At 43.3% G+C, this 10,127-nt stretch overlaps 1 protein-coding gene across 1 annotated transcript in view; it reads left to right on the top strand.

The window, feature by feature from the left end:
* TRAPPC9 (trafficking protein particle complex subunit 9) overlaps positions 1 to 10,127 on the top strand; it is a 521,576-nt gene that overhangs the window by 9,928 nt on the left and 501,521 nt on the right. Inside the window, exon 3 of the mRNA XM_007464593.1 lies at positions 10,021 to 10,114. Coding sequence (XP_007464655.1) covers positions 10,021 to 10,114 — 94 coding nt within the window. The remainder of the gene's footprint in view (positions 1 to 10,020; positions 10,115 to 10,127) is intronic.

A 10,127-nucleotide genomic window follows, 5' to 3' on the forward strand; every position in this document is an offset into this window, starting at 1 on the left:
TTTTTTTTTTTTTTTTTTTTTTTTTATTGAAAGCACATCTTACCCTCTGCTTAGAATGCCATTCCCCATGATAGTCACCTCTTACACTCATTCTTCAAAACCTCATCCATAGGTCAGATGATGAATGGATGAACAAAGTGTTTCTCCATATAGTGGAACATTATTCAGACATTAAAAACAAATGAGATACTGATACCACTACAACATGGACGAACCCTGATAACATCATGTCAAGTAAAAGGAATCAGACACAAAAGGCCACATATTATATGATTCTGATTATCTGAAATGTCCAGAATAGGCAAATCTAGAGGCAAAGAGCAGATTACTGGTTGCCTGGGGCTGGGCAGAGGGGGGAATGGGGAGGGACTGCTGATGGGCATGGGGTTCCTTTGGGGTGATGAAAAGGTTCTGGAATTAGATAGTGTTAAGTGTTGCACAGCTGTCAATATACAAAAGCTCCCGAATCGTACACTAAGTGGGTGAGTTTTGCGATATGTGAATTATATCTCAATTTAAAAAACTTAAAGAAAACCTTCAAAGGACAGCCTCTTCTGACCCCTCCATACAGTGGGTGCCTGCGGGCCTTGTACAGAATCCCGCCTGCATGGAGTTTACCCAATGTGCTGGGACTGCCTGTTTGCGTGTTTTTCTCCTTCAGGGGCCATGTCCTGGAGGTGGGAGTGGGAGGCGTGGTCTGTGTGTGTCCATCATCTAGTATATTGTAGGTGTTCTGTGAGGGCTTGTTAAGTAAATGTGGCGTGAGTGAGGGCTGAAACAGGGTCCTTTCCTGGAAGAGGTTGACAGCTCAGTCAGAGGGCCCATCAGCCACTGTGATAAATACAAGTCAGAATGAAGTAACCAGGTTCTTCAGTGGAAGATCAACAGCGTCCTATAGGGCACACAAAATATAAATTCTTAAAATGGACTTAAATTTCATAATTTGGCTTCTTAAAGACGATAGGGAGATAAAAGTGAGAACGAGAAGGAATAGATGGAAAAGAAACAAGAAACAGATAAAGGATTAAGTAGGAGGGGAAAGGCGAATAGGAGTTTTACTTCGTTTTCTTGAAGGAGAGGTCTATAATGACTTGCTGTGGACTGGTGGAGTAGAGCTGAAGGTTAGGTGCTTATCTGGGAAGAATGCCATGGGGCACCTGACCCACCCAGGGATAATGGGCAGGTCGGGTTCCTGCGAAGGCTGGGTGGAGTGGGTGGTGCCGGGTGCTGCCAGCTTATTTCACTCTTGGTCCCTCAGAAACGCACAGTGGGGTTTCCGGGGGGCTCCAGGACGTGTGACATCACAGCAGATTGAGGGCAGAAGCAGGTGTGAGAATCCAGCACACTTGTCTCGAGCCAGACATGAAAGAAATTTCATGTAAAATTGTAAAAATGCAAACAATGCCCCTCTTCCAGCATATTGTTTTTGTTTTGAAACGTAGTTGTTGTTCATAAAAATTTAACATGGTCGGGACTTCCCTGGTGGTGCAGTGATTGAGAATACACCTGCCAGTGCAGGGAACACGGGTTCGAGCCCTGGTCCGGGAAGATCCCACATGCCACGGAGCAACTAAGCCCGTGCACCACAACTAATGAACCTGTGCTCTAGGGCCCGTGAGCCACAACTACTGAGCCCACGTGCCACAACTGCTGAAGCCCTTGTGCCTAGAGCCTGTGCTCTGCAACAAGAGAAGCCACAGCAGTGAGAAACCTGTGCACCACAATGAAGAGTAGCCCCCGCTCGCCACAACTAGAGAAAAGCCTGCGCACAGCAACGAAAACCCAACGCAGCCAGAAAAACAAAAACAAAAAAACACCCCTTAAAAAATTTAACATGGTCAAGATGGCGTACTTGGAGGACGCGGAATTTGCGTCTCCTCACAACTTGGGCACCTACCAGGCACCGGTGGGGGACCACGGACTCCTAAGGGGATGGGAGGAACCTCCAGCGACTGGGGAGGACGTGGGGCGCGGGGGGAGTGGAGGAGGAGGAGGAGTGGAGGCGGGACGGGACTGGAGCCCCTGAGGGGCGGCTGGGGGAGGGGAGGGGATCCCACGCCCGAAGTGGGAAATTGGGGAACCATTGGGAGGGCAGAGGACCAAAAAGGGAGCACGGCCAGGTTTCCCCTGCCCACTTGGGCCCCCGGGGACCTGCTGAGATCCGGGGCCTGATCCTCTGCCCACCGAGGCCCCCTCCAGCCACATGGGTCCTGAGGGAGGGAAGAGGGAGCAAAAGTCAAGGCCGGACTTCTGGGACCGGCACTGCTGAGGGGTGGCTGGGGAAGGGGAGGAGTTCCTGCACCCAGCGGGACCCACCTACGGTTAGGGGTCCAGCGGGGATGGGGGAGACCCTGGGGGTGGTGGGTGGGGGAGGGTCACGAAGGAACGGAAAGGAACGTGGCCAGTGCTTTCCCTGTCCACCTAGGCATCCGGAAGCCTGTTGGGCTCCCAGGCCTAATCCTCTGCCCTCGGAGCCTCCCTCCTGCGACGCAGAGCCCAAGCCCCGCCCCTACACCTCCACCCAGGGCCTCACCTCTACACTCGGAGACCCCTTCCGACTGTGCTGGGCCTAATCCCCACCCACACACCCTCACTCAGGGCCCCACCTCCAAACTCCTGGAATCCCACGCTCCAGAGACCCTCCTTTCCACGTGCTGCCACTCCCCTTCTGGCAGGTCCTAAGCAGAGGCCCTGCCCCACGCTTGAGAGTCAACCCCCGACCCGCCTAGGTCCCGCCCCACCCTAAACCCCGCCCCTGCCTAAGTTCCACCCCCACCTAAACGTCACCCCCAGAGCCAAGAGTTATTTTTTTTTCCTCTTTTAGATTGGGGCTCTGTTTTACCTTGTTGATTCATTGTTGTTGATTCTTTTATATTTTTATTTTTCCAAATATTTTGTTTTTCTAATTTTATTTTATTCTTTATACTTTGTTATTTTTCTCTCCTTTTGGCTTGTTCCCCCCGCCCTCTTTTTTTTCTTCTTTTTTCTGTGTGGTTTCATTTTACCTTGTTGCAGTTGTTTCAATTATAGTTTTATTTTTCCTAATATGTTTTTTATCTTTCTAATTTTATTTTGTTTTTTATTCTTTGATATTTTACTGCTCCTTCTTTTCTTTCTTTCTGTTTTTTCATTTTTTTAATTGCGCCACGAAAATTGCAGGATCTTGGCTCCCAGGCCAGAGGTTGGGCCCGAGCTCATGTGGTGGGAGCTCCGAGTCCAAACCACTGGACTAACAGAGAACCTCAGACCCCAGGAAATATCAGTTGGAGTGAGGCCTCCTGGAGGTCCTCACCTCAGCACCAGGACCCGGCCCTGTCCAACTGCCTGCAAACTCCAGTGCTGGATGTCTCAGGCCAAACAACCAGTAAGACAGGAATACAGCACCACCCATCAAAAAAAAAAAAAAAGAAACGACAAAAAAATATGTTACAGACCAAGGAGCAAGGTAAAAACCTACAAGACCAAATAAATGAAGATGAAATAGGCAAGCTACCTGAAAAAGAATTCAGAGTAATGATAGTAAAATGATCCAAAATCTTGGAGCAGAATGGAGAAAATACAAGAAACAAATAACAAGAATCTAGAAGAACTAAAGAGCAAACAAACAGTGATGAACAACACAATTACTGAAATTAAAAATACTCTACAAGGAATCAATAGCAGAATAACTGAGGCAGAAGAACGGATAAGTGAGCTGGAAGATAAAATGGTGGAAATAACTGCCAGGGAGCAGAAAAAAGAAAAAAGAATGAAAAGAATTGAGGACAGTCTCAGAGACCTCTGGGACAATATTAAATGCACCAACATTCGAATCATAGGGGTCCCAGAAGAAGAAAAGAAAAAGAAAGGGTCTGAGAAAATATTTGAAGAGATTATAATTGAAAACTTCCCTAACATGGGCAAGCAAATAGTGATTCAAGTCCAGGAAGCACAGAGAGTACCATACAGGATAAACCCAAAGAGAAACATGCCAAGACACGTATTAATCAAACTATCAAAAATTAAATACAAAGAAAACATATTAAAAGCAGCAAGGGAAAAGCAACAAATAACATACAAGGGAATCCCCATAACATTAACAGCTGATTTTTCAGCAGAAACTCTGCAAGCCAAAAGGGAGTGGCAGGACATATTTAAAGTAATGAAAGGGAAAAACCTACAACCAAGATTACTCTGCCCAGCAAGGATCTCATTCATATACGACAGAGAAATTAAAACCTTTACAGATAAGCAAAAGCTAAGAGAACTCAGCAACACCAAACCAGCTTTAACAGCAAATGCTAAAGGAACTTCTCTAGGCAGGAAACACAAGAGAAGGAAAAGACCTACAAAAACAAACCCAAAACAATTAAGAAAATGGTAATAGGAACATACATATAGATAATTACCTTAAATGTAAATGGATTAAATGCTCCAACCAAAAGACATAGACTGGCTGAATGGATGCAGAAACAAGACCCGTACATATGCTGTCTACAAGAGACCCACTTCAGACCTAGGGACACATACAGACTGAAAGTGAGGGGATAGAAAGAGATACTCTGTGCAAATGGAAATCAAAAGAAAGCTGGAGTATCAGTTCTCATATCAGACAAAATAGACTTTAAAAGAAAGACTATTACAGGAGACAAAGAGGGACACTGCATAATGATCACGGGATCAATCCAAGAAGAAGATATAACAATTGTAAATATTTATTCACCCAACATAGGAGCACCTCAGTACATAAGGCAAATGCTAACAGCCATAAAAGGGGAAATCAACAGTAACACAATCATAGGAGGGGACTTTAACACCCCACTTTCACCAATGGACAGGTCATTCACATGAAAATAAATAAGGAAACACAAGCTTTAAATGACACATTAAACCAGATGGACTTAATTGATATTTATAGGACATTCCATCCAAAAACAGCAAAATACACTTTCTTCTCAAGTGCTCATGGAACATTCTCCAGGATAGACCATATCTTGGGTCATAAATCAAGCCTTGGTAAACTTAAGAAAATTGATATCGTATCAAGTATCTTTTCCAGCCACAATGCTATGAGACTAGATATCAGTTACAGGAAAAAAACGGTAAAAAATACAAACACATGGAGGCTAAATAATATGCTACTAAATAACCAAGAGATCACTGAAGAAATCAAAGAGGAAAGCAAAAAGTACCTAGAAACAAATGACAATGAAAACACAACGACCCAAAACCTATGGGATGCAGCAAAAGCAGTTCTAAGAGGGAAGTTTATAGCAATACAGTCCTACCTCAGGAAACAAGAAACATCTCAAACAAACTAACCTTACACCTATAGAATTAGAGAAAGAAGAACAAAAAACCAAAGTTAGCAGAAGGAAAGAAATCATAAAGATCAGATTAGAAATAAATGAAAAAGAAGTGAAGGAAACAGTTGCACAGATCAATAAAACTAAAAGCTGGTTCTTAGAGTAGATAAACAAAATTGATAAACCATTAGCCAGACTCATCAAGGAGAAAAGGTAGAAGACTCAAATCAACAGAAATAGAAATGAAAGAGGAGAAGTAACAACTGACACTGCAGAAATACAAAGGATCGTGAGAGATTACTAAAAGCAGCTATACGCCAATAAATGGACAACCTGGAAGAAATGGACACATTCTTAGAAAAGCACAACCTTCTGAGACTGAACCAAGAAGAAACAGAAAATATAAACAGACCAATCACAAACACTGAAATTGAAACTGTGATTAAAAAATCTTCCAACAAACAAAAGCTCAGGACCAGATGGCTTCACAGGCTAATTCTATCAAACATTTAGGGAAGAGCTAACACCTATCCTTCTCAAACTCTTACAAAGTATAGCCGAGGGAGGAACAAACTCATTCCAAACTCATTCTACGAGGCCACCATCACCCTGGTACCAAAACCAGACAGAGGTGTCACACACAAAAAAAACAAACTAGGGCTTCCCTGGTGGTGCAGTGGTTGAGAGTCTGCCTGCTAATGCAGGGGACACGGGTTCGAGCCCTGGTCTGGGAAGATCCCACATGCCGCGGAGCAACTAGGCCCGTGAGCCACAGCTACTGAGCCTGCGCGTCTGGAGCCTGTGCTCCGCAACCACAGAGGCCGTGATAGTGAGAGGCCCGCGCGCCGCGATGAAGAGTGGCCCCCGCTTGCTGCAACTGGAGAAGGCCCTCGCGCAGAAACGAAGACCCAACACAGCAAAGATAAATAAATTAATTAATAAACTCCTACCCCCAACATCTTAAAAAAAAAACCAAAAAACAAAAAACTACAGGCCAATATCTCTGATGAACATAGATGCAAAACTCCTCGACAAAATACCAGCAAAGAGAATCCAACGACACATTAAAAGGATCATACACCATGATCAAGTGGGGTTTATCCCAGGAATGCAAGGATTCTTCAACACATGCAAATCAATCAATGTGATACACCATATTAACATACTGAAGGATAAAAACCACATGATCATCTCAGTAGATGCAGAAAAAGCTTTTGACAGAATTCAACACCCATTTATTATAAAAGCTCTCCAGAAAGTAGGCATAGAGGGAACCTACCTCAACATAATAGAGGGCATATATGACAAACCCACAGCCAATATTGTTGTCAATGGTGAAAAACTGAAACCATTTCCTCTAAGATCAGGAACAAGGCAAGGTTACCCACTCTCACCACTGTTATTCAACATAGTTTTGGAAGTTTTAGCCACAGCAGTCAGAGAAGAAAAAGAAAGAAAAGGAATCCAAATCGGAAAAGAAGAAGTAAAACTGTCACTGTTTGCAGATGACATGATACTATACATAGAGAATCCTAAAGATGCCACCAGAAAACTACTAGAGCTAATGAATGAATTTGGTAGAGTAGCAGGATGCAAAATTAATGCACAGAAATCGCTTGCATTCCTATACACTAATGATGAATAATCTGAAAGAGAAGTTAAGGAAACACTCCCATTTACCACTGCAACAAGAAGAATAAAATACCTAGGAATAAACCTACCTGAGGAGACAAAAGACCTGCATGCAGAAAACTATAAGACACTGAAGAAAGAAATTAAAGATGATACAAACAGATGAAGAGATATACCATGTTCTTGGATTGGAAGAATCAACATTGTGAAAATGACTATACATCCCAAAGCAGTCTACAGATTCACTGCAATCCCTATCAAACTACCGATGGCATTTGTCACAGAACTAGAACAGAAAATTGCACAATTTGTATGGAAACACAGAAGACCCTGAATAGCCAAAGCAATCTTGAGAAAGAAAAATGGAGCTGGAGGAATCAGGCTCCCAGACCTCAGACTATACTACAAAGCTACATTAATCAAGACAGTATGGTACTGGCACAAAAACAGAAAATATAGATCAATGGAACAGAATAGAAAGCCCAGAGATAAACCCACGCACATATGGTCACCTTATCTTTGATAAAGGAGGCAAGAATATACAGTGGAGAAAATACAGCCTCTTCAGTAAGTGGTGCTGGGCAAACTGGACAGCTACATGTAAAAGAATGAAATTAGAACACTCCCTAACACCATACACAAAAATAAACTCAAATTGGATTAAAGACCTAAATGTAAGGCCAGATACTATGAAATTCTTAGAGGAAAACATAGGCAGGACACTTTATGACAAAAATCACAGCAAGATCCTTTTAGACCCGCCTCCTAGAGAAATGGAAATAAAAACAAAAGTAAACAAATGGGACCTAATGAAACTTAAAAGCTTTTGCACAGCAAAGGGAACCATAAAGAAGATGAAAAGACAATCCTCAGAATGGGAGAAAATATTAACAAATGAAGTAACTGACAAAGGATTACTCTCCAGAATATACAAGCAACTCATGCAGCTCAATATCAAAAAAACAAACAACCCCATCCAAAAATGGGCAGAAGACCTAAATAGACATTTCTCCAAAGCAGATATACAGATTGCCAGCAAACACATGAAAGCATGCTCAACATCACTAATCATTAGAGAAATAGGAATCAAAACTACAATGAGGTATCACCTCACACTGGTCATAATGGCCATCATCAAATAATCTACAAACAATAAATGCTGGAGAGGGTATGGAAAAGGGAACCATCTTGCACTGTTGGTGGGAATGTAAATTGATGCAGCCAGTGTGGAGAACAGTATGGAGGTTCCTTAAAGAACTAAAAATAGAACTACCATATGACTCAGCAATCCCACTACTGGGCATATACCCTGAGAAAACCATAATTCAAAAAGAGTCATGTACCACAGTGTTCGTTACAGCACTGTTTACAATAACCAGGACATGGAAGCAACCTAACTCTCCATTGACGGATGAATGGATAAAGAAGGTGTGGCACATATATACAATGGAATATTAGTCAACCATAAAAAGAAATGAAATTGAGTTATTTGTAGTTAGGTGGAGGAACCTAGAGTCTGTCATAGACAGTGAAGTAAGTCGGAAAGAGAAAAAGAGGGCTTCCCTGGTGGCGCAGCGGTTGGGAATCTGCCTGCTAATGCAGGGGACACGGGTTCGAGCCCTGGTCTGGGAGGATCCCACGTGCCGCGGAGCGGCTGGGCCCGTGAGCCACAACTACTGAGCCTGCACGTCTGGAGCCTATGCTCCGCAACAAGAGAGGCCCCAATAGTACGAGGCCCGCGCACCGTGATGAAGAGTGGCCCCCGCTTGCCACAGCTAGAGAAAGCCCTCGCACAGAAAGGAAGACCCAACACAGCCCAAAATAAATAAATAAATTTAAAAATAAAATAAAACGTTTAAAAATAAATAAATTTTAAAAAAAAAGAAAGAAAAAGAAATACCATATGTTAATATATATATGGAATCTTAAAAAAAAAAAAAAGGTTCTTATGAACCTAGGGGCAGGACAGGATAAAGACGCAGACGTAGAGAGACTTGAGGACACGTAGAGGGGGAAGGGTAAGCTGGGGCGAAGTGAGAGAGTAGCATTGACATATATACACTACCAAATGTAAAATAGACAGCTAGTGGGAAGCAGCCGCATAGCACAGGGAGATCAGCTCGGTGCTTTGTGACCACCTAGAGGGGTGGGATAGGGAGGGTGGGAGGGAGGGAGATGCAAGAGGGAGGGGATATGGGGATATACGTATGCATATAGCCGATTCACTTTGTTAGTCAGCAGAAACAGGACATTGTGAAGCAATTATACTCCAATAAAGATATTAAAAAAAAGTTAACATGTTATGGGCTTATTATTGTTTTAAAAGGAAGGAACACATAAATATTTAAATCCTCTTCTAGTTCTATTTTCGAGTATGGTAAATATCTGTAGGTGTAAAACCTGCACAACAAAAGCGCTCTTTATTGTGGTCCTCAGTGATTTTTCAGCGTGAAGGCGTCCTAAGACCAAGAAGTTTGAGAACCACTGAGCTACTGGGTAAAGATGAACACTGCAGCACGACTTGTGAGGCGAGTAGCATAGCCCAAGCTTCTCAGGATTTAACTGCCAGTGATAGAAGAATGAAAAGTTGCCGCAACTCAGTGTGGCTGCCTTTGAGAAGGAGACAGACCTGCTAGGTGTTTGCTCGAAATGGGATAGATGCATATTCAGGGTGAGTGATGGGGATATAGGTATTCTGGTCCTTCTTCCGGTGGTATGACTTAAAAAATATTTTCGATCCAGGGCACTGCTACATCTGTCTGCAGTGTCAGCATCTGGCACAGAGCCTGCCACACAGTGTGAACTAAACTGTTGGTTAAATGAATGAATGAACAGCCTGTCTCACATGTGCTCAGCCCCTCAGAGAAACGTTGAGCATCGCGAGAGTTTTCTGCGCTGCCAGCTTTGACACGGGCCTGCAACACACAGTAGGGACCATGTTCCTGTTTGTAACAAAACCAGGGATCTGTAGGTTTGATCTCTGTTTTGTGGAAAAATTGGCATTTCCACATCATCAAGCCGTTCAAATCATTCTTAGTCACTGCAATTTTTGCTAAGGATGGGCTACTAACTTTATCAATTGAACTTTTATTTTAATGCCCAGCTGCCCTTGAAGGGTTATGTTCAGCTTCTGTCATCTATCACTATCCTGGTGGAACTGGTGGTAGAACTGGAGCTCGAAGGTTCCAGGGTAGCTCACTTCCTGCTGGA

This window comes from Lipotes vexillifer, unplaced genomic scaffold (genome assembly GCF_000442215.2).
Source record: "Lipotes vexillifer unplaced genomic scaffold, Lipotes_vexillifer_v1.1 scaffold394, whole genome shotgun sequence".
In the NCBI taxonomy this organism is placed as follows: domain Eukaryota; kingdom Metazoa; phylum Chordata; class Mammalia; order Artiodactyla; family Lipotidae; genus Lipotes; species Lipotes vexillifer.